The sequence below is a fragment of the Oncorhynchus nerka genome, linkage group LG15 (assembly GCF_034236695.1).
Source record: "Oncorhynchus nerka isolate Pitt River linkage group LG15, Oner_Uvic_2.0, whole genome shotgun sequence".
Taxonomy (NCBI): Eukaryota; Metazoa; Chordata; class Actinopteri; order Salmoniformes; family Salmonidae; genus Oncorhynchus; species Oncorhynchus nerka.
The window spans coordinates 17,146,334-17,171,633 of record NC_088410.1 but is presented as its reverse complement, the minus strand read 5'-3'; the positions used below and the strand labels follow the sequence as shown (position 1 = coordinate 17,171,633).

General features: G+C 45.0%; 2 protein-coding genes across 3 annotated transcripts in view; both read left to right on the top strand.

Moving 5' to 3' along the window:
* The first annotated feature begins 82 nt into the window (after nucleotides 1-82).
* On the top strand, nucleotides 83-4,243 carry LOC135559616 (B-cell receptor CD22-like). 2 transcript variants are annotated; one of them, XM_065001132.1, is made up of 7 exons: nucleotides 83-401; nucleotides 496-781; nucleotides 1,499-1,762; nucleotides 2,341-2,428; nucleotides 2,523-2,562; nucleotides 2,767-2,847; nucleotides 2,938-4,243. In XM_065001132.1, the coding sequence occupies exons 2-7, from the start codon at nucleotides 601-603 to the stop codon at nucleotides 3,034-3,036; spliced, it is 753 nt and encodes a 250-aa protein (XP_064857204.1). In that variant the 5' UTR covers nucleotides 83-401; nucleotides 496-600; the 3' UTR covers nucleotides 3,037-4,243. The 2 variants fall into 2 exon arrangements, with proteins under 2 accessions (XP_064857204.1, XP_064857203.1); XM_065001131.1 differs by having other exon boundaries at nucleotides 2,332-2,428.
* A 10,808-nt stretch (nucleotides 4,244-15,051) lies between these two features.
* The window catches only part of LOC115124073 (B-cell receptor CD22-like), a 30,859-nt gene continuing 20,610 nt past the window's right edge, over nucleotides 15,052-25,300 (top strand). The window contains exons 1-3 of the mRNA XM_065001124.1: nucleotides 15,052-15,147; nucleotides 20,200-20,277; nucleotides 23,641-23,985. Coding sequence (XP_064857196.1) covers nucleotides 15,105-15,147; nucleotides 20,200-20,277; nucleotides 23,641-23,985 — 466 coding nt within the window. The 5' untranslated portion in view covers nucleotides 15,052-15,104. The remainder of the gene's footprint in view (nucleotides 15,148-20,199; nucleotides 20,278-23,640; nucleotides 23,986-25,300) is intronic.

The window sequence follows — 25,300 nt, the reverse complement described above, 5'->3', positions numbered from 1 at the left end:
TGCAGTGTGTGAGTCTGGAATCCATTGGGATAGTTTGTAGCTAACCTTTCTTTTTAACAAAGTAAGGCAATTGTCTGGTCACAACCGCTGGAGGGTGACTTACACCAAGAGGAGAATCTGTGTCTTGAAGGGCTCCACAGTGGACATATCCTCCTCTTACACTCATCCCACTTGTTATATAGAACAAGGTTCATTCTGGTTTACACAGAAACACCCTGTAGATGTCAGGTCATATCCAGAGTCTGCAGGTCGTGTGCAGTACAATAGGAACACAGAGAACCACCACACCATGACAATAACACACCTGACAGAGAAGGACTCGGCTGAATACAAATTCAGAATAATAACAACAGATGAGGGGAGATTTTCTGGTCTTCCTGGTGTGATGTTGACTGTCACAGGTAATACTTCACCTACAGTTGTTACTGTAATAGGACAAGTCTAATCACATGACAAGCCAGTCTGGAGTCAAATATGACTGATGTTTCCTCTTAGATATCCTGTTGGAGATGGATCCTACGTCTGTGTCAGAGGGGGAGAGAGTCACACTGAGATGTAGAACCAAATGTACAGTGTCTCAACCCCACCTACATCTGGTACATGAACGGACAAAGTCTGACCAACCCAGTCACCAGTTATAACAGCCTGATCCTAGACCCAGTCACCAGTTATAACAGCCTGATCCTAGACCCAGTCAGCAGTGAGGATGCAGGGAACTACTCCTGTGCTGTAGAAGGCTTAGAGAGAATCCTCTCTCCAGAAGAGACTCTCACTGTCAGATGTGAGTACATGGGGTGTTGATATATCTACAGTGAAAGTCATTGATATCATCTCTGTAATACATGGTTCTACATGTCAGTGTAATATACTAATCTCTACTAATTTACATAATCTCTGTAATACATGGTTCTACATGTCAGTGTAATATACTAATCTATACTAATTTACATCATCTCTGTAATACATGGTTCTACATGTCAGTGTAATATACTAATCTATACTAATTTACATCATCTCTGTAATACATGGTTCTACAGTCAGTGTAATATACTAATCTATACTAATTTACATCATCTCTGTAATACATGGTTCTACATGTCAGTGTAATATACTAATCTCCACTAATTTACATCATCTCTGTAATACATGGTTCTACATGTCAGTGTAATATACTAATCTCTACTAATTTACATCATCTCTGTAATACATGGTTCTACATGTCAGTGTAATATACTAATCTATACTAATTTACATCATCTCTGTAATACATGGTTCTACATGTCAGTGTAATATACTAATCTCTACTAATTTACATCATCTCTGTAATACATGGTTCTACATGTCAGTGTAATATACTAATCTATACTAATTTACATCATCTCTGTAATACATGGTTCTACATGTCAGTGTAATATACTAATCTCTACTAATTTACATCATCTCTTGCTTCCTTACATGGTATATGAGTTCTTATTTGTTCTGTCATCTTCAACACCAGACGGCCCAAAGAACACCTCAGTGTCAGTCAGTCCCTCTGGTGAAATAGTGGAGGGCAGTTCAGTGACTCTGACCTGCAGCAGTGATGCCAACCCACCTGTGGACAAATCCACCTGGTACAAGAAGAACGTAACCTCACCAAAAGCATCAGGACAGAGTTACAGCATCACTAACATCATCTCTGAGGACAGAGGAGAATATTACTGTGAAGCTGAAAATAAATATGGACGTCTCAACTCTTCTTCTGTGTTTGTGGACGTTCAGTGTAAGTTCACCTACTCTTCATCAATTCATTGATAATCACACAGGTCAACAACAATAAATAATAGTTAGCAATATTACACACTTATCATACAATATGACATAGAATTAGTAATATTACACACTTATCATACCATATGTTATAGAATTAGTAATGTTACACCCTTATCATACCATATGACATAGTATTAGTAATATTACACACTTATCATACCATATGACATAGTATTAGTAATATTACACACTTATCATACCATATGACATAGTATTAGTAATATTACACACTTATCATACCATATGACATAGTATTAGTAATATTACACACTTATCATACCATATGACATAGTATTAGTAATATTACACACTTATCATACCATATGACATAGTATTAGTAATGTAACACACTTATCATACCATATGACATAGAATTAATGGGAATATCATTAGTAATATTACACACTTATCATACCATATGACATAGTATTAGTAGGCCTGTATTTAAATAATTGTTTTATTTTCTTCTTCCCTGGTTTCTTCTATGTTAAATCTCCACCTTGCATTTAAAATCACAAGATACTACAGCATTGTTTCTCTGGGTTCCTGTGATGGGGGTGGGGGCTGTCCTGACTGTTGGAGCTCTTCTTGTCACCATCTACTGCTATATGAAGAGGTGAGTCAGCCATTTACATATACTCTATTCGGGAACATATCAACTTCCACTAGAGGTCAATAGAGGGCAGAACTCACTCTGTCCCCCATTACAGGAGACACACAGGAGGAAGTGATGGCACAGCAGACAGACAGGTAATATTGTCAACAACCAAAGCTATTTCAATCCCAATGCCACAGACATAGACAGTAAGTGAATGGATTCATGTATCTGTGTTCTATACAGTATTGAGAGTATTTGTGTTTCTCTCCCTCTCTCTGTGTGTCTCTCTCTCTCTCCCTCTGTCTCTCTCTCTCTCTTTCTCTCTCCCTCTCTCTCTCTCCCCTCCCTCCCCCCAGAGTGTACATCCTGACCCCAACAGTGACATATACACATCTCTGAACATGAAGACCAGGTCACCAGAGTATGACACCCTGGCAGTAAGTCTCTTATAATGCAGTCTGTGTGTCCGTGTACATACAAGTGTTAGAGGGAGGGGTTTGTAAAGTGCTCAATGTGTCTCCTTTCAGAATGTGAGAGACTTGGCAGTGACACACAGAGGCCCTCAGATAGATGCTGAGCCCTCCGATTATGAGAACTTAAGAGAACCACCACAGAACCTGGACTGAAGGGAACCACCACAGAACCTGGACTGAAGAGAACCGCCACAGATCCTGGACTGAAGAGAACCACCACAGAACCTGGACTGAAGAGCAACAGCATCAAACCAAAGCTAGGCCTCACAAAGTTATTCTCTTACTATGATATTGCTTTTTAATCTAGACAATGAGCTTTAACTTTTGAGTAAATGCTGGAATTTAGATTGTTCTCCTAATGGGGTGGCAGGGTAGCCTAGTGGTTAGAGCGTTGGACTAGTAACCGGAAGGTTGCAAGTTCAAACCCCCGAGCTGACAAGGTACAAATCTGTCGTTATGCCCCTGAACAGGCAGTTAACCCACTGTTCCTAGGCTGTCATTGAAAATAAGAATTTGTTCTTAATTGACTTGCCTAGTTAAATAAAGGTGAGATAAAAACAGTATGTGCACTACCATTCAAAAGTTTAGGATCACTTAAAATGTCCTTGTTTTTGAAAGAAAAGCAAAAAAAATGTGTCCATTAAAATAGCATCTAATTGATCAGAAATGCAGTGTCGACATTGTTAATGTTGTAAATTACTACCTGGAAAATGCAGATGTTTTATGGAATATCTACAAAGGCGGACAGAGGCCAACCATCAGCAACCTGTGTTCCAATGGCATGTTGTGTTATCCAAGTTTATCATTTTAAAAGGTAAATGAATCATTAGAAAACCATATTGTAATTATGTTAGCACAGCTGAATACTGTTGTGCTCGCTGATTAAAGAAGCAATGAAACTGGCCTTTTTTACACTTGTTGAGTATATGGAGAATCTGCATTTGTGGGTTCATTTACAGGTTCAAAATGTTCAAAATTATCTGTTTACTATCTGTAGATTGTATTGCTTATCTTTTTTTATGGGATTTTGCCAATTCCAGATTTTTTATAACATATAAAGTATTGGCTTGTCTTAGTGACACAAAAATGAATTATATTGATGAGAGATTTTAAATATTTGTATCTCTGGAGTTGTTCCTGATGTGTTAAAATATGTTTTACTTTGTATTGCTGTCAGTCATTACTGGTCATTTTATATTTTATATTATGTAATACCATATTGTTCAGTGTCATGATATTGTTTGTTTCATTATCAAATAATTAATAATGACATATTTTAGATACATTGAATACAGTATAAGCATCATGTTGTAAATAAGCTCAAAGGGAGACAATAAAAAGACAACAAATAAATGGATAATTTTGTTAATTTACATCTAATCATAACTACATCCATTCAGCTTGTTTCTTGTATTTCTGCCCATTGGACACATGAGGGGGCCATTGAACCACATAACTATGAGTGGCTAGGGGCACACACACACACACACACACACACACACGTCTAGATCTTGCCAGATTATTTCCCAGTAGTTCAGACATTGTATGGGTGTGTTCTTGTTTCTTGTGGATGGCAGTGTGTGTATGTGTGTGGTAGGGGTATGTTGCTCCCTAGACCATTGAAGGAGCTATCAAATTTAAGTTTTCAAACAGATTTTCTAGGTGGCAAAAGATCTGGACTATTTCTACTTTGATCTCATTTCTTGTATTTCTTTGAGAATGGTTTGTCATCCTAATGGTGTCTGGAGCTCTACCCCTCTGCCCTATCAGATGCTCAGAAGTCCATCCAGCTCGCCCCTGATTGGCCAAAGGGATACTTCCTCAAGGGGAGTGCACTGATGGGGTTAAAGGTCAGTGTCTGAGCTCTCTACTGTGAAAATGGAAATTGCTGTGTGTGTGTGTGTGTGCGTGTGTGTGTGTGTGTGTGTGTCTGTCGGTGAAATCTGACTCTCAATCTCTTTGCCCTCTCCCCACTTATCTTATGTCCCCTCTCTCTCCCATCCTCTCTCTCTCCCTCCCCTCTACCACCCCCCACTCCTCCCATCCCTCCCCTCTTCTCTCTCCAGCTGTATGGTGAGGCAGAAAGGGCCATGGATCAGGTGATAAAGCTGGATCAGGACTAAGATGAGTCCTCCACTGAGGTCTTCAACTGCAAGGTCCTGAAGCTCATGATGAGGGGAGACAGGGGTCAGGCTCTGGCCTAATGGAGTTGGTGGTGGTAGAGTTGGATAACTCAATGTGTCCGAAGTTGAGGTTTGGTTTTCTGTCTCTCCTCCCTCTCAGGACTCCAGTGGTGGACCTCTCCTCCCCTCAGGACTCCAGTGGTGGACCTCTCCTCCCCTCAGGACTCCAGTAGTGGACCTCTCCTCTCCTCAGGACTCCAGTGGTGGACCTCTCCTCTCCTCCCCTCCCCTCCCCTCCCCTCATGACTCCAGTGGTGGACCTCTCCTCCCCTCAGGACTCCAGTGGTGGACCTCTCCTCTCCTCTCCTCCCCTCCCCTCCCCTCATGACTCAAGTGGTGGACCTCTCCTCCCCTCAGGACTCTAGTGGTGGACATCTCCTCCCCTCAGGACTCCAGTGGTGGACCTCTCCTCCCCTCAGGACTCCAGTGGTGCACCTCTCCTCTCCTCAGGACTCCAGTGGTGGACCTCTCCTCCCCTCAGGACTCCAGTGGTGGACCTCTCCTCTCCTCAGGACTCCAGTGGTGGACCTCTCCTCTCCTCATGACTCCAGTGGTGGATCTCTCCTCCCCTCGGGACTCCAGTGGTGGACCTCTCCTCCCCTCAGGACTCCAGTAGTGGACCTCTCCTCCCCTCAGGACTCCAGTGGTGGACCTCTCCTCTCCTCAGGACTCCAGTGGTGGACCTCTCCTCTCCTCTCCTCCCCTCCCCTCATGACTCCAGTGGTGGACCTCTCCTCCCCTCAGGACTCCAGTGGTGGACCTCTCCTCTCCTCCCCTCCCCTCCCCTCATGACTCCAGTGGTGGACCTCTCCTCCCCTCAGGACTCTAGTGGTGGACATCTCCTCCCCTCAGGACTCCAGTGGTGGACCTCTCCTCCCCTCAGGACTCCAGTGGTGCACCTCTCCTCTCCTCAGGACTCCAGTGGTGGACCTCTCCTCTCCTCATGGGATTTCCGGGTTGGAGCGAGCGGTCGCATCTGCACTCGGTCCGCAGGTAGTATTACATTTCATTACATTTCATTATAGTACAACGGTTTGATTTGTCTAATCTTAGCAATTTCTTCTTAGCCAGCTACATAGCCGTCTTTGTATCATAGATAATTGCGTAATTATCGTATTTCGTCGTCCTAACGCAGTCTACACTGCCCTGCAGCTAGCCAGCTAGCTAACGTCCACCGTTAGCTAGTCCACCGTCTACCGATTAGCAACGGTTTGATTTGTATAATCTTAGCAATTTCTTCTTAGCTAGCTACATAGCCGTCTTTGTATCATAGATAATTGCGTAATTATCGTATTTCGTCGTCCTAACGCAGTCTACACTGCCCTGCAGCTAGCCAGCTAGCTAACGTCCACCGTTAGCTAGTCCACCGTCTACCGATTAGCAGCACAACTATTACACTCAACTGAACGACTTGATTAGTGTAGTGTTAGCTAGCTACATAGTTGTCTTTGCTGTCTTCGTATCCAAGATAATTGTGTAGTTTAGAGTGTGTAGTTTTAGAGTGATTATCTTAATTTACCGAGGTTAGCTAGCCAGCTATTTGTTGTCCTTAACGTAGGAGACACTGCTAGCTAGCCAACAGCTAGCCAACGTCTTCCGAACAGAACTTCCGCACTCAACAATCCGGTCGCATTTCGCTTCGCTCCACAGGTAGTATCACATTTTTCATTTCATTTCATTACAGTACAACGGCTTGATTTGTTTGATCGTAGCTAGCTACATAGCTAGCTACATAGCCGTCTTTGTATCAAAGATAATTGTGTAGTCTTGAGCGATTTCCTAGGTTAGCTAGCCAGCTATTGTCGTTCTTTTAACGCAACGTAACGTAATCAACACTGCTAGCTAGCCAGCTAGCCCCGAATAGCAGCACAGTAGCACAGTAGAAACTATTACACTCAACGGAACGACTTGATTAGTGTAGTGTCAACAACGCAGACACTGCCAGCTAGCCTACATAGTCAACAACGCAGCCTCTGCCAGCTAGCCTACTTCAGCAGTACTGTATCATTTTAATCATTTTAGCCAATAAGATTCTTGCTACGTAAGCTTAACTTTCTGAACATTCGAGACGTGTAGTCCACTTGTCATTCCAATCTCCTTTGCATTAGCGTAGCCTCTTGTGTAGCCTGTCAACTATGTGTCTGTCTATCCCTGTTCTCTCCTCTCTGCACAGACCATACAAACGCTCCACACCGCGTGGCCGCGGCCACCCTAATCTGGTGGTCCCAGCGCGCACGACCCACGTGGAGTTCCAGGTCTCCGGTAGCCTCTGGAACTGCCGATCTGCGGCCAACAAGGCAGAGTTCATCTCAGCCTATGCCTCCCTCCAGTCCTCGACTTCTTGGCACTGACGGAAACATGGATCACCACAGACAACACTGCTACTCCTACTGCTCTCTCTTCGTCTGCCCACGTGTTCTCGCACACCCCGAGAGCTTCTGGTCAGTGGGTGGTGGCACCGGGATCCTCATCTCTCCCAAGTGGTCATTCTCTCTTTCTCCCCTTACCCATCTGTCTATCGCCTCCTTTGAATTCCATGCTGTCACAGTTACCAGCCCTTTCAAGCTTAACATCCTTATCATTTATCGCCCTCCAGGTTCCCTCGGAGAGTTCATCAATGAGCTTGATGCCTTGATAAGCTCCTTTCCTGAGGACGGCTCACCTCTCACAGTTCTGGGCGACTTTAACCTCCCCACGTCTACCTTTGACTCATTCCTCTCTGCCTCCTTCTTTCCACTCCTCTCTCTTTTGACCTCACCCTCTCACCTTCCCCCTACTCACAAGGCAGGAAATACGCTCGACCTCATCTTTACTAGATGCTGTTCTTCCACTAACCTCATTGCAACTCCCTCCAAGTCTCCGACCACTACCTTGTATCCTTTTCCCTCTCGCTCTCATCCAACACCTCCCACACTGCCCCTACTCGGATGGTATCGCGCCGTCCCAACCTTCGCTCTCTCTCCCCGCTACTCTCTCCTCTTCCATCCTATCATCTCTTCCCTCTGCTCAAACCTTCTCCAACCTATCTCCTGATTCTGCCTCCTCAACCTCCTCTCCTCCCTTTCTGCATCCTTTGACTCTCTATGTCCCCTATCCTCCAGGCCGGCTCGGTCCTCCCCTCCCGCTCCGTGGCTCAACGACTCATTGCGAGCTCACAGAACAGGGCTCCGGGCAGCCGAGCGGAAATGGAGGAAAACTCGCCTCCCTGCGGACCTGACATCCTTTCACTCCCTCCTCTCTACATTTTCCTCTTCTCTCTCTGCTGCTAAAGCCACTTTCTACCACTCTAAATTCCAAGCATCTGCCTCTAACCCTAGGAAGCTCTTTGCAACCTTCTCCTCCCTCCTGAATCCTCCTCCCCCCCCACCCCCCTCCTCCCTCTCTGCAGATGACTTTGTCAACCATTTTGAAAAGAAGGTCGACGACATCCGATCCTCGTTTGCTAAGTCAAACGACACCGCTGGTTCTGCTCACACTGCCCTACCCTGTGCTCTGACCTCTTTCTCCCCTCTCTCCAGATGAAATCTCGCGTCTTGTGACGGCCGGCCGCCCAACAACCTGCCCGCTTGACCCTATCCCCTCCTCTCTTCTCCAGACCATTTCCGGAGACCTTCTCCCTTACCTCACCTCGCTCATCAACTCATCCCTGACCGCTGGCTACGTCCCTTCCGTCTTCAAGAGAGCGAGAGTTGCACCCCTTCTGAAAAAACCTACACTCGATCCCTCCGATGTCAACAACTACAGACCAGTATCCCTTCTTTCTTTTCTCTCCAAAACTCTTGAACGTGCCGTCCTTGGCCAGCTCTCCCGCTATCTCTCTCAGAATGACCTTCTTGATCCAAATCAGTCAGGTTTCAAGACTAGTCATTCAACCGAGACTGCTCTTCTCTGTATCACGGAGGCGCTCCGCACTGCTAAAGCTAACTCTCTCTCCTCTGCTCTCATCCTTCTAGACCTATCGGCTGCCTTCGATACTGTGAACCATCAGATCCTCCTCTCCACCCTCTCCGAGTTGGGCATCTCCGGCGCGGCCCACGCTTGGATTGCGTCCTACCTGACAGGTAGCTCCTACCAGGTGGCGTGGCGAGAATCCGTCTCCACACCACGTGCTCTCACCACTGGTGTCCCCAGGGCTCTGTTCTAGGCCCTCTCCTATTCTCGCTATACACCAAGTCACTTGGCTCTGTCATAACCTCACATGGTCTCTCCTATCATTGCTATGCAGACGACACACAATTAATCTTCTCCTTTCCCCCTTCTGATGACCAGGTGGCGAATCGCATCTCTGCATGTCTGGCAGACATATCAGTGTGGATGACGGATCACCACCTCAAGCTGAACCTCGGCAAGACGGAGCTGCTCTTCCTCCCGGGGAAGGACTGCCCGTTCCATGATCTCGCCATCACAGTTGACAACTCCATTGTGTCCTCCTCCCAGAGCGCTAAGAACCTTGGCGTGATCCTGGACAACACCCTGTCGTTCTCAACTAACATCAAGGCGGTGGCCCGTTCCTGTAGGTTCATGCTCTACAACATCCGCAGAGTACGACCCTGCCTCACACAGGAAGCGGCGCAGGTCCTAATCCAGGCACTCGTCATCTCCCGTCTGGATTACTGCAACTCGCTGTTGGCTGGGCTCCCTGCCTGTGCCATTAAACCCCTACAACTCATCCAGAACGCCGCAGCCCGTCTGGTGTTTAACCTTCCCAAGTTCTCTCACGTCACCCCGCTCCTCCGCTCTCTCCACTGGCTTCCAGTTGAAGCTCGCATCCGCTACAAGACCATGGTGCTTGCCTACGGAGCTGTGAGGGGAACGGCACCTCAGTACCTCCAGGCTCTGATCAGGCCCTACACCCAAACAAGGGCACTGCGTTTATCCACCTCTGGCCTGCTCGCCTCCCTACCACTGAGGAAGTACAGTTCCCGCTCAGCCCAGTCAAAACTGTTCGCTGCTCTGGCCCCCCAATGGTGGAACAAACTCCCTCACGACGCCAGGACAGCGGAGTCAATCACCACCTTCCGGAGACACCTGAAACCCCAACTCTTTAAGGAATACCTAGGATAGGATAAAGTAATCCCTCTCACCCCCCCCCTTAAAAGATTTAGATGCACTACTGTTCCACTGGATGTCATAAGGTGAATGCACCAATTTGTAAGTCGCTCTGGATAAGAGTGTCTGCTAAATGACTTAAATGTAAATGTAATGTAATGACTCCAGTGGTGGATCTCTCCTCCCCTCAGGACTCCAGTGGTGGACCTCTCCTCCCCTCAGGACTCTACTGGGTGAGTATGTTTAAGTCTGGTTATCATACCTGGGTTGTTAGTGCGACTCTAGACATTTAAGTCATAGACCATGCTAGCTCACTGAGCTAAAGTCTAGGCATTAGCCCTGAGAGCTAAAATTAATCTCCAGGTCTCAGACAAGGTTATCTCATTATTACAGACCAGTTTGGTTCACTGAGACCAACTCCACTCTGTTGTTTGATTATTCCACATCTAAATTATGCATGATTTAATATGAGTATACATACCTATGTTTATAGATTCTATAGACAGTCCCAAATAGAACCATATTCCTATATAGTACACTACTTTCAACCGGAGCCCTATGGGCCATTTAGAACCGTAATGTGTTGTTATAAGGTTGCTTTAATGGATTTATTCTGACCATGGTCCTTCCCTCCCTCTACTCTCATCCTCAGGTCCCCCTGTCCCTCTCACTGGGTGGGGAACGTCACCATGGACCTCACTGAGAAACACATATGGGACATATGGGACCTTCAAAATGTATGACCACCACACCCATCTGTTTTAGTTCTGTATCTGCATCTCTAACTTCATATTATTAGTCATTTAACAGCCGCTCTTATCCAGACTGACGTACAGGAGAAAGTAGGGTTAAGTGCCTTGCTCAAGTGCAGTTTTTTCACCTATTTGGCTCAGGTATTTGAACCAGCAACCTTTCTGTTATTGTCCCAACACTCATAACCACTAGGCTACCTGCATATCCACTGCTTGGTTTCTCTTGCTGTGAGTTTCTTTGTTTCTGACATGGCGTGATAATCATCAAGTAACATAACATTAACACTTTAAATGGTTCACTCAAAATGGCCGCCGGTCCCCATTCTAATACTATTACATTTATCTCTGTCTGCTGAGTTGGAATGAGAATCATCATTATTGTACATGCTAATACTATTACATTTATCTCTGTCTTTGATTGCATGGCCGTGTGCTCGATTTTCCATATGTCAGCTAAGTAGAACCCCCCCCCCCCCCCAAACAGCTTAGACTTTTAGAGGTACAGAAACCCAGTGTCAGAGGGAGCAATGTCCAGTACCTTAACACACACATCAAATCTAATTGTACTTGTCACATGCGCCGAATACAACAGGTGTAGACCTTACTGTGAAGTGATTACTGACACGCGCTTAACTAACAATGCTTTTTTATGTACGAAAATATTTTTGTATTATAAAAATGCAAAAAATATATGTATAAAAAAATCACACCATAAAATACCAATAATGAAGCAATAACCAATTACATGAAATACTATTCATTGTCATTTTCCAAAAACACACAATAGGACAATAATCCCAGACAGAAAGACAGACTTAGTTATATACATGTCAGGGCTCACTTTGGGTCCGTTGTTCTGAAGATCAGTGAGCTGAAGACATCTCTTTCACACAAGCACACTGGAAATTCAGAGCAGCTTGCCTTGGCCTTGGCATAATGACAGCTCACTGTTGTCTGTTGTTTCTAGCTAGCTAACTACGATAGCTAATAGTTAGGTAACTAACTAGCTCACTAGTTAACGATGGGGTCTTGCTGTAATTCAGCGGCAGCACATCATATTGTTCACAATCCAGTACATTCAGAGTAGCTGTGTGATGCACAAAAATGCTTGTTTATCACTGAATAACAGCCACTTCATGTAGCTAACAAGCTAGCTGAGCTCACTAGTTCACTCAATTCAAACACCAGTTCAATATAACTCCCAATAACACAGTATTTTCACATGTGTGCCTGGTTTATTCTATATATATTTTTTTACATTTTCAAATGTTATTTATTCTTAAATTGTATGTATTTTCATTGGACTTGTAGGGACATATGAAGCCTGGAGGCTGCAGTAATGTTGAGATGTCAGTAGAGAGAGCTCTAGTCTAGAACACTGGAACCAAAGATATTCCCCTTTCATCTGTTCTGGAACGTTCAGTACCAGCTGATGAGGGGTGATGGGAATGGGTCACATTTTGTCTCTTGTAAAACATGTAGGTCCACTCCTCAAATAAAGAAATGGAACTACAGTATTCTGACTTTAGACCATTTTCTATTTAGATACAGTAACATCCCGTATGTGACATGCTGTTCCTGCATGTTAATGCCCTGACTAGACTACTTTAAAATGTATCAACCACAGAACTCACACTTAGGCTATGCCTACTTCTACTAATACTTATAATAGACTACTTCTTGTTTCCACGCAGTGACAGTAAGTTGACTCACTGTTCAAGACCTCTCCCCTTCACTTCACTCTGTAAGTACACTTGATGATATCTTGAAATATAGTTTTAGTTTTGATGTTTTTAGCATCACATGACTTACTGTATCTTTGTACTTGTTGGTTTATTTTGAACTGTGTTTTGGTTGTAACATTTGGGCCTGTATTCATAAAGTGTCTCAGACGGTCCATATAATTATGATCTAAAAGGCTAAACTGATCCCAGATCAGCTCTCCTACTCTGATACACTTTGTGAATACAGACCCTGGACTGTGTTTTCATGTGTTTAGTTTAGTTCAGTTTATTCATTTACATGTTTAAAACATGATCAGTAGAGTTTACCAGTAATACCCAGATCTCTATTCAATAGGGTTATGTTCACTGTCATAGTATAACAGGATCAATGATAACTGTGTGTGTGTGTGTGTGTGTGTGTGTGTGTGTGTGTGTGTGTGTGTGTGTGTGTGTGTGTGTGTGTGTGTGTGTGTGTGTGTGTGTGTGTGTGTGTGTGTGTGTGTGTCTGTGTATGTGTGTGTGTGGTGTGTCTGTGCGTGTGTGTGTGTGGTGTGTCTGTGCGTGTGTGGTGTGTCTGTCTGTGTGTGTGTGTGTGTGTGTGTGTGTGTGTGTCTGTTTGTATGTGTAGTGTGTGTGTGTGTGTGTGTGTGTGTGTGTGTGTGTGTGTGTGTGTGTGTGGTGTGTCTGTGCGTGTGTGGTGTGTGTGTGTGTGTGTGTGTGTGTCTGTTTTCATGTGTGTGTGTGTGTGTGTGTGTGTGTGTGTGTGTGTGTGTGTGTGTGTGTGTGTGTGTGTGTGTGTCTGTGTGTGTGTGTGTGTGTGTGTGCATGTGTGGTGTGTCTGTGTATGTGTGTGCATGTGTGCGTGTGTGTGTGTGCGTGTGCGTGTGTGTGTGTGCATGTGTGTGTTTGTGTGTGCGTGTGTGTGTGCGTGTGTGTGTGTGTTAAAATGCTTTTTGGTGGATTTACAGTCACGACCAACATGATTGGCACCCTTGACAAATACTGAGCTATATTCTATGCTACAAAAGATGGGAAGTACATTGTACATGGTGTTTCACATGAAGACTTTATGCTATTTTAAGAGCTCTGAGACAAACAGAGTGACAATAAGAGTGAGAATGATTGAGTGGATGCTTCTTATGAGCTTTAGGAGTAGTATTAACATGAGACATAGTGATGGTGGGTTGTGTTTAGGAGTAGTATTAACATGAGACACAGTGATGGTGGGTTGTGTTTAGGAGTAGTATTAACATGAGACACAGTGATGGTGGGTTGTGTTTAGGAGTAGTATTAACATGAGACACAGTGATGGTGGGTTGTGTTTAGGAGTAGTATTAACATGAGACACAGTGATGGTGGGTTGTGTTTAGGAGTAGTATTAACATGAGACACAGTGATGGTGGGTTGTGTTTAGGAGTAGTATTAACATGAGACACAGTGATGGTGGGTTGTGTTTAGGAGTAGTATTAACATGAGACACAGTGATGGTGGGTTGTGTTTAGGAGTAGTATTCACATGAGACACAGTGATGGTGGGTTGTGTTTAGGAGTAGTATTAACATGAGACACAGTGATGGTGGGTTGTGTTTAGGAGTAGTATTAACATGAGACACAGTGATGGTGGGTTGTGTTTAGGAGTAGTATTCACTTGAGACACAATGATGGTGGGTTGTGTTTAGGAGTAGTATTAACATGAGACACAGTATTGGTGGGTTGTGTTTAGGAGTAGTATTAACATGAGGCACAGTGATGGTGGGTTGTGTTTAGGAGTAGTATTAACATGAGACACAGTGATGGTGGGTTGTGTTTAGGAGTAGTATTAACATGAGACACAGTGATGGTGGGTTGTGTGTAGGAGTAGTATTAACATGAGACAGTGATGGTGGGCTGTGTTCAGGCATAGTACTGGTACATTAGACTATACATGGATAACAGGCTACATTAGACTATATATGGATAGTGTGATTATTTTCCAGTTTGTGATGTTGATATTAGCCCAACAGTATTAAGGGCATTATTATTAGGATGGAGCAGTAATGTTGAGATGCCAGTAGGAGGAGCTCTAGTCTAGAACACTGGAACCTTCAGTACCACTTTGATGCAGTTGATGAGGAGAGTAAATTGAATGTGTTTGTAGAATAGAATGAATGACATCATGGAACTGACCAAATGTAAATGGAACTTTGACCTGTTCCATGTAGAACTCAGAGGGACAAGGCAACACATTCTAAGATATTATAAACATTCCATATAGAATAGTCAACATATTGTTAACATGGTTCTGTATTTATATAAAAGTGGAAATGGGGGACATTTTGTCCATTATAGAAATGTAGGACCCACTCTAATACAGTAACCTCCCTTCTCTGACATGTTGTTCTGGTCCTCATGCATGTTAATGACTTAAAGAGGAAGGAAAGGACTGTTCTGCATCAGCTACTTGTGTCCTGACTACTTTAAATATGTATCAACCACATAACTGACACTTACTGTCTGTCTCCACACACTACCAGTATGGTGACTCACTGTACTAGACCTCTTCCCTTCACGTCACTCTGTAAGTACTCTTGACAATATCTTGAAAAATTGTTTTTCATTACTTGTTTTTAGTCATAAATCATATCCTTGAATGCAATGTATTATTTTTCTTCTTGTTATGTTTTGAGCTGTGTTTTGGTTGTTACATCAGGGCCAGTATTCATAAAGTGTCTCAGTGTAGGAGTGTTGATCTACATATGAGATGACTAACCTGGGTAAAAAAAGCAAACAAATCAAATCTAATTTGATTTGTCACATACACATGGTTAGCAGCTGTTAATTTGAGTGTAGCGAAATGCTTGTGCTTCTCGTTCCGACAATGCAGTAATAACCAACTAGTAATCTAACCTAACAATTCCACAACTACTACCTTATACACACAAGTGTAAAGGGAGACAGAATATGTACATAAAGATATATGAATGAGTGATGGTACAGAATGGCATAGGCAAGATGCAGTAGATGGTATCGAGTACAGTATATACATACGATATGAGTAATGTAGGGTATGTAAACTAAAAGTGGCATAGTTTAAAGTGGCTAGTGTTACATGTATTACATCAAGATTGCAAGATGCAGTAGATGATATAGAGTACAGTATATACATATACATATATGAGTAATGTATGGTATGTAAACATAAAAGTGGCATTGTTTCAAGTGGCTAGTGATATATTTTTTCCATCAATTTCCATCAATTTCCATTTTTAAAGTGACCTGGAGTTAAGTCAGTATGTTGGCAGCAGCCACTCAATGTTAGTGGTGGCTGTTTAACAGAAGCTGTTTTTCAGTCTCTCGGTCCCTGCTTTGATGCAGCTGTACTGACCTTGCCTTCTGGGTGATAGCAGGGTGAACAAGCAGTGGCTCGGGTGGTTGTTGTTCTTGATGATCTTTATGGCCTACCTGTGACATCGGGTGGTGTAGGTGTCCTGGAGGGCAGGTAGTTTGCCCCCGGTGATGCGTTGTGCAGACCTTACTACCCTCTGGAGAGCCTTACGGTTATGGGTGGAGAAGTTGCCGTACCATGCGGTGATATAGCCCGAGAGGATGCTCTCGATTGTGCATCTGTAGAAGTTTGTGAGTGCTTTTGGTGACAAGCCGAATTTCTTCAGCCTCCTGTCTGTGTGGGTTGATCAATTCAGATTGTCCGTGATGTGTACGCCGAGGAACTTAAAACGTAGTTTGGAGGGTACAGGGTGTTAAATGCTGAGCTGTAGTCGATGAACAGCATTCTCACATAGGTATTCCTCTTGTCCAGATGGGTTAGGGCAGTGTGCAGTGTGATGGCGTTTGCGTCGTCTGTGGACCTATTGGTGCGGTAAGCAAATTGGAGTGGGTCTAGGGTGTCAGGTAGGGTGGAGGTGATATGATCCTTGACTAGTCTCTCAAAGCACTTCATGATGACGGAAGTGAGTGCTACGGGGCGGTAGTGGTTTATCTCAGTTACCTTAGCTTTCTTGGGAACAGGAACAATGGTGGCCCTCTTAAAGCATGTGGGAACAGCAGACTGGGATAAGTATTGATTGAATATGTTCGTAAACACACCAGCCAGCTGGTCTGCGCATGCTCTGAGGGCGCGGCTAGGGATGCCGTCTGGGCCTGCAGCCCTGCAAGGGTTAACACGTTTAAATGTTTTACTCACGTCGGCTGCAGTTGAAGGAGAGTCTGCAGGTTTTGGTAGAGGGCTGTGTCAGTTGCACTGTATTGTCCTCTAAGCGAGCAAAGAAGTTATTTAGTCTGTCTGGGAGCAAGACATCCTGGTCCGCGACGGTGCTGGTTTTCTTTATGTAATCCGTGATTGACTGTAGACCCTGCCACATACCTCTTGTGTCTGAGCCGTTGAATTGCAACTCTACTTTGTCTGTTTGTGTGTGTGTGTGTGTGTGTTAGTGTGCGGGGGAGTTGTACATTGCTAGACATGACCACCTTGTTGACCTGATAGCCAGCTAGGTGAGACAAGTAGTTTCACCAACAGCACACATAATCATTCCTGAGTAAGGCGAAGCTGGTTTGATGTTGAAGATGATGTGTTTTCCTGTGTGTCAAATACTCCAGATATTATTGTTGTTGGGGGGGGGGGGGTGCTCATTTGATGGCTAAGTGGAGCAGGCCTTTACAGAGAAACTGCTTAAATACCATTCCCTCGTAGCACTTGGATAGCCTGGGTGGAGTTGCAAGCTGGTGGCGCTGGTATTTGTCAGTCTCGGCCACTTACACAGGCTTGCAGTGTGTGGCCTCCAGGTGGATGGCCTGACAAAAACTAGGGCAAAGCAATTGGCTAGGTACTGCTCCGTTTCAGCTGTCGTGGGCAGCTTAGATGTTTGGAGAATGAGGGGCTTCTGTACCCTTGAGTGCCATGCATACAGGGACCTTTGAAATGATCAAGTTGATTGGTGGATTCAAATAAAGTATTTAAAATGTATGTGACACAGTGGGTTTATCTGAGGGCCCTTTAGGACCAGACTGATAGGGAGTAGGGTTGACATCTAGACTGTGTAGGATGTGTGTTATAACTTTTCTACATCAATAACAACCAGCTCTCTAGACTTTGATAGTCTCCATGGGCCTTCAATACAGATGCTCTCTCTCTCTCTCTGTGTGTGTGTGTGTGTGTGTGTGTGTGTGTGTGTGTGTGTGTGTGTGTGTGTGTGTGTGTGTGTGTGTGTGTGTGTGTGTGTGTGTGTGTGTGTGTGTGTGTGTGTGTGTGTGTGTGTGTGTGTGTGTGTGTGTGAGTCACTTGCTGTTTCGCCTCACAGCTTGGTGATAGCAGCTATCATTCAACCTGGTGGTCAGTCTTTAGGCTGCTGTACAGCTTGGTGATAGCAGCTATCATTCAACCTGGTGGTCAGTCTTTAGGCTGCTGTACAGCTTGACGGACCGTAAAGGATGGAACATTTATCCTCCTATATTTGTGGTCTGAGAATAAAACAGATTCAGAACTATCAATGTAGAAATCAACCAGCTCAATTCGGTCTTGAAATTGTGTATTTTTACATTGGACAAAAATGCAAACTCGGAGCTAGAAAATGGTATATCATACACTGCAGTTGAGGAACAAGGGAAAAGTAAGTCTGCTTTGAAGGTTGATAAACTTGTAACCTCACTTTTGAGAAAATGGCCTTTGGTTGTTTTGGTACACCTACTGGAGAGCTCTTTTTTGTCTACACTCATTCAGCATTGTTTTAGCCCCACCCATCTCTTTAAGGGTTGATCCGGGTGTTCTGTCCTAACAACAGAAGTCAAGCACCCAAGCTAACAGGCGTTATAACGTTGGCTAGCTACTTCCAGACATTTTACTCGTCCTAGCAGAGCTGGTTAGGCTGTTTTTATGTTTATGTTTTGTGTTGGTGACTGCTGCTGGCAACAATTGAATTCCACTTTTTTGCCAACGTTTAATGACACCGGCCTCAACAGGTGTTGAGCCGTCGGAAATTCGTAATTCATTCTGCGCTCTGGTACCCTCAGACGAGAGTGCTCTGAAATCGGAGCAGATTGCCAGAGCAAATTTACCAGCTATGTCTATTAACAGTTTTCGCAGTGACCTAATTAACATTCTATTGAAATGGTTACTTGCATGGTGGAGTCTTTTGTAGCTAGCTAGCTAGCTAAACAACTAACTATAATCCCAACCCTTGACATTACTACCCTGCATGAATCAGCAGGTCGCTAAACAACCAGGTTCAGTGTTAGCTAGCTATCATTAGGCTATAACTAGCAAAGCAAATGGTTCTGAGATACGAATAATATTAATACACAGATCATACATGTAATGTTAGCAAGTGAGCCAGCCAGCGAGCCAGCCAGCGAGCCAGCCAGCGAGCCAGCCAGTGAGCCAGCCAGCGAGCCAGCCAGTGAGCCAGCCAGCGAGCCAGCCAGTGAGCCAGCCAGCGAGCCAGCCAGCGAGCCAGCCAGTCAGTGAGCCAGCCAGCGAGCCAGCCAGTGAGCCAGCCAGCGAGCCAGCCAGCGAGCCAGCCAGTGAGCCAGCCAGCGAGCCAGCCAGCGAGCCAGCGAGCCAGCCAGCGAGCCAGCCAGTGAGCCAGCCAGCGAGCCAGCCAGCGAGCCAGCCAGTGAGCCAGCCAGCGAGCCAGCCAGCGAGCCAGCCACTTTAACTTGAAATGAAAACTACTTTTTGACAACATGAGAAATGTGTAATATCTGTAAATGTAACTAGCTAGACATACTTACCCATATTCATGGATGCACACTTCTACCTCGCTGTCACGGATGACATGGTTGCCCTTCGTATGGAGATGGAATCCGGAGACAGGTGTTTTCTCCATTCCCTTAGCTATGATACTCCAATTCCACTTATTTCAAAATGGAGAGCAACACTTATGCAGTTCTACTACTCTTTCAAAAAAGCAGCGTTAGAAAGGATTACCTACACATACTGAGCAGCTCAAATAGACAGATACATGCTACATGGCAGACCAATCCAAACTCATCTCTCGGCATAGCCAGCCCATTCATTATCTCAGCCAATCATGACTAGCGGGAAGTTTGCCCACTTTTTCTGTGGCTAATCCAACTAGGCTCCTAATTTAAAAAATGTATTCGTATTTACAGATGGCATACAAGTTTGTTGTTAAGGCACATGAAAGTTCACATGTTCCAGAAGACATTTCTGCCCAAAAAACACATTTTGATAAAAAAAAAGTAAATGTTCAAATGGCTCTGATGTGAAGTAGTGAAGCGCGACATACGCCTAGTTTTGTATGTTTACATTACAACAGCTCTGCTCAATAAATTATTGTTGTTGTTGAATATGATGATGATGATTATGATAACTTAATTTTATCCATTAATTATTTTTTAAATCAAACATGTCATCTTAAATAGACAGATGTAGACAGACATGCAACACATCACACACATTACATACATAGTACAATAGACTTATAGACAGACAGTTTTCACATAGACAACCATATAGCACAATACAACACAACACAATATGAGCCTGGTTCATTTTCAGTAATGAGGCCCTGTACCCCATTTACAGTTTATACTTCAATGTATCAGGTGGAGTTATTCACCAGCTATAGAGTGAGTTGTTGTTTATGTTTCTAAGACTGCAGGGTGGGAGATGCAACAATGTCCTTGAGAACAGCAGGAAGTGTGTTGGTGGTCTTTCTCTGGTCTGTGACAGGTATGGTCTCATTCTTATTTACATTTACATTTAAGTCATTTAGCAGACGCTCTTATCCAGAGCGACTTACAAATTGGTGCGTTCACCTTAAGACATCCAGTGGAACAGCCACTTTACAATAGTGCATCTAAATCTTTTAAGGGGGGTGAGAAGGATTACTTTATCCTATCCTAGGTATTCCTGAAAGAGGTGGGGTTTCAGGTGTCTCCGGAAGGTGGTGATTGACTCCGCTGTCCTGGCGTCGTGAGGAGTTTGTTCCACCATTGGGGGCCAGAGCAGCGAACAGTTTTGACTGGGCTGCGCGGGAACTGTACTTCCTCAGTGGTAGGGAGGCGAGCAGGCCAGAGGTGGATGAACGCAGTGCCCTTGTTTGGGTGTAGGGCCTGATCAGAGCCTGGAGGTACTGAGGTGCCGTTCCCCTCACAGCTCCGTAGGCAAGCACCATGGTCTTGTAGCGGATGCGAGCTTCAACTGGAAGCCAGTGGAGAGAGCGGAGGAGCGGGGTGACGTGAGAGAACTTGGGAAGGTTGAACACCAGACGGGCTGCGGCGTTCTGGATGAGTTGTAGGGGTTTAATGGCACAGGCAGGGAGCCCAGCCACAGCGAGTTGCAGTAATCCAGACGGGAGATGACAAGTGCATGGATTAGGACCTGCGCTGCTTCCTGTGTGAGGCAGGGTCGTACTCTGCGGATGTTGTAGAGCATGAACCTACAAGAACGGGCCACCGCCTTGATGTTAGTTGAGAAACGACAGGGTGTTGTCCAGGATCACGCCAAGGTTCTTAGCGCTCTGGGAGGAGGACACAATGGAGTTGTCAACCGTGATGGCGAGATCATGGAATGGGCAGTCCTTCCCCGGGAGGAAGAGCAGCTCCGTCTTGCCGAGGTTCAGCTTGAGGTGGTGATCCGTCATCCACACTGATATGTCTGCCAGACATGCAGAGATGCGATTCGCCACCTGGTCATCAGAAGGGGGAAAGGAGAAGATTAATTGTGTGTCGTCTGCATAGCAATGATAGGAGAGACCATGTGAGGTTATGACAGAGCCAAGTGACTTGGTGTATAGCGAGAATAGGAGAGGGCCTAGAACAGAGCCCTGGGGACGCCAGTGGTGAGAGCGCGTGGTGAGGAGACAGATTCTCGCCACGCCACCTGGTAGGAGCGACCTGTCAGGTAGGACGCAATCCAGCGTGGGCGCGCCGAGATGCCCAACTCGGAGAGGGTGGAGAGGAGGATCTGATGGTTCACAGTATCGAAGGTAGCCGATAGGTCTAGAAGGATGAGAGCAGAGGAGAGAGAGTTAGCTTTAGCAGTGCGGAGGGCCTCCGTGATACAGAGAAGAGCAGTCTCAGTTGAATGACTAGTCTTGAAACCTGACTGATTTGGATCAAGAAGGTCATTCTGAGAGAGATAGCGGGAGAGCTGGCCAAGGACGGCACGTTCAAGAGTTTTGGAGAGAAAAGAAAGAAGGGATACTGGTCTGTAGTTGTTGACATCGGAGGGATCGAGTGTAGGTTTTTTCAGAATGGGTGCAACTCTCGCTCTCTTGAAGACAGAAGGGACGTAGCCAGCGGTCAGGGTTGAGTTGATGAGCGAGGTGAGGTAAGGGAGAAGGTCTCCGGAAATGGTCTGGAGAAGAGAGGAGGGAATAGGGTCAAGCGGGCAGGTTGTTGGGCGGCCGGCCGTCACAAGACGCGAGATTTCATCTGGAGAGAGAGGGAGAAAGAGGTCAGAGCACAGGGTAGGGCAGTGAGCAGAACCAGCGGTGTCGTTTGACTTAGCAAACGAGGATCGGATGTCGTCGACCTTCTTTTCAAAATGGTTGACGAAGTCATCTGCAGAGAGGGAGGAGGGGGGAGGAGGATTCAGGAGGGAGGAGAAGGTGGCAAAGAGCTTCCTAGGGTTAGAGGCAGATGCTTGGACTTTAGAGTGGTAGAAAGTGGCTTTAGCAGCAGAGACAGAAGAGGAAAATGTAGAGAGGAGGGAGTGAAAGAATGCCAGGTCCGCAGGGAGGCGAGTTTTCCTCCATTTCCGCTCGGCTGCCCGGAGCCCTGTTCTGTGAGCTCGCAATGAGTCGTCGAGCCACGGAGCAGGAGGGGAGGACCGAGCCGGCCTGGAGGATAGGGGACATAGAGAATCAAGGGATGCAGAAAGGGAGGAGAGGAGGGTTGAGGAGGCAGAATCAGGAGATAGGTTGGAGAAGGTTTGAGCAGAGGGAAGAGATGATAGGATGGAAGAGGAGAGAGTAGCGGGGAGAGAGAGCGAAGATTGGGACGGCGCGATACCATCCGAGTAGGGGCAGTGTGGGAAGTGTTGGATGAGAGCAAGAGGGAAAAGGATACAAGGTAGTGGTCGGAGACTTGGAGGAGTTGCAGTGAGGTTAGTGGAAGAACAGCATCTAGTAAAGATGAGGTCGAGCGTATTGCCTGCCTTGTGAGTAGAGGGGGAAGGTGAGAGGGTGAGGTCAAAAGAGGAGAGGTGGAAAGAAGGAGGCAGAGAGGAATGAGTCAAAGGTAGACGTGGGGAGGTTAAAGTCGCCCAGAACTGTGAGAGGTGAGCCGTCCTCAGGAAAGGAGCTTATCAAGGCATCAAGCTCATTGATGAACTCTCCGAGGGAACCTGGAGGGCGATAAATGATAAGGATGTTAAGCTTGAAAGGGCTGGTAACTGTGACAGCATGGAATTCAAAGGAGGCGATAGACAGATGGGTAAGGGGAGAAAGAGAGAATGACCACTTGGGAGAGATGAGGATCCCGGTGCCACCACCCCGCTGACCAGAAGCTCTCGGGGTGTGCGAGAACACGTGGGCGGACGAAGAGAGAGCAGTAGGAGTAGCAGTGTTGTCTGTGGTGATCCATGTTTCCGTCAGTGCCAAGAAGTCGAGGGACTGGAGGGAGGCATAGGCTGAGATGAACTCTGCCTTGTTGGCCGCAGATCGGCAGTTCCAGAGGCTACCGGAGACCTGGAACTCCACGTGGGTCGTGCGCGCTGGGACCACCAGATTAGAGTGGCCGCGGCCACGCGGTGTGGAGCGTTTGTATGGTCTGTGCAGAGAGGAGAGAACAGGGATAGACAGACACATAGTTGACAGGCTACATCTTTTAGTTGCTCTGTTTATCAGTCTACAGACATTTCTAAAAGGTTAAGAATCATAATGTTATTCTGGTGTGTTCTGTTAGGCGTCTCCACTTGACTTTAAATAGTTATCTTTCACACCTCACTGAGTGATGCTTATCTGTGGTTTCCATTCACACTCAACTCAGCAACTATAGCAACATAGTGGAGACAAACCCTACAGTCAGTGTGAACCAATAGATCTTGTCCTAATTCTGATACCATCGTGTTGTGTGACTTGTGTTTCAGTGGTACTGGGTCAGGATGGCTGGAGTGTGACATACACCACTCAGAGTATCTGTGCCTTGAAGGGGTCAACAGTGGAGCTGACCTGCTCTTACACAAATCCCAGTGGTACAGTCACATCAACCTTCTGGTTCACCAAAATTGATGATGGGGAGAATTTTGTAAATCTGACAGACGACCCAGAATACAAAGTTCGTGTGGCGTACCGTATCGATAGGATGAATGGCCACACCCTGAAAATCACAAACCTGAGAGAGAGTGACTCAACTGAGTACAAGTTCAGATTTATAACAGATCAGACCGGAGGGAAATATTTTGGTAACCCTGGAGTCACTTTGTCTGTTACAGGTACAGTGATATTATATATAGTGTTGATGTGTTTAGTCACTCTGTCTGTTACAGGTACAGTGATATTATATATAGTATTGATGTGTTTAATCACTCTGTCTGTTACAGGTACAGTGATATTATATATAGTGTGGATCTGTTTAATCACTCTGTCTGTTACAGGTACAGTGATATTATATATAGTATTGATGTGTTTAGTCACTCTGTCTGTTACAGGTACAGTGATATTATATATAGTATTGATGTGTTTAATCACTCTGTCTGTTACAGGTACAGTGATATTATATATAGTGTGGATCTGTTTAATCACTTAGTCTGTTACAGGGAAAGCGAGATTATTTATAGACAGTTGAAGTCAGAAGTTTACATACACTTTAGCCAAATACATTTAAACATTTCACAATTCCTGACATTTAATCCTAGTAAAAATTCCCTGTTTTAGGTCAGTTAGGATCAACACTTTATTTCAAGAATGTGAAATGTCAGAATAACAGAGAGAATGATTTATTTCAGCTTTTATTTCTTTCATCACAATCCCAGTGGGTCAGAAGTTTACATACACTCAATTAGTATTTGGTAGCATTGCCTTCCTCATGGACAATGACTCCAAACATACTTCCAAAGTTGTGGCAAAATAGCTTAAGGACAACAAAGTCAAGGTATTGGTGTAGCCATCACAAAGCCCTGACCTCAATCCATTTGTGGGCAGAACTGAAAAAGCGTGTGTGAGCAAGGAGGCCTACAAACCTGACTCAGTTACACCAGCTCTGTCAGGAGGAATGGGCCAAAATGCACCAACCTTTTGTGGGAAGCTTGTGGAAGGATATCTGAAACATTTGACCCAAGTTAAACAATTTCAATGTGTTGCTACCAAATACTAATTGAGAGTATGTAAACATCTCACCCACTGGGAATGTGAAAAAAAAAAATAAAAGCTGAAATAAATCCTTCTCTACTGTTATTCGGACATTTAACATTCTTAAAATAAAGTGTTGATCCTAACTGACCTAAAACAGGGAATTTTTACCAGGATTAAATGTCAGGAATTGTGAAAAACTGAGATTAAATGTATTTGGCTTAAGTGTATGTAAACTTCCGACTTCCACTGTATATATGTATATATATATATATATATAGTGCTAAACTGTTTAATCACTCTGTCTGTTACAGTTACAGTGATATTATATATGGTGCTACTCTGTTTAATTAAACTCATAAGGATCAAACCCTTTTTTTCAATTTTCGCCTAAAATCACATACCCAAATCGAACTGCCTTGCTTCAGGCCCTGAGCTACAGGCAGTTAGATTTAGGTA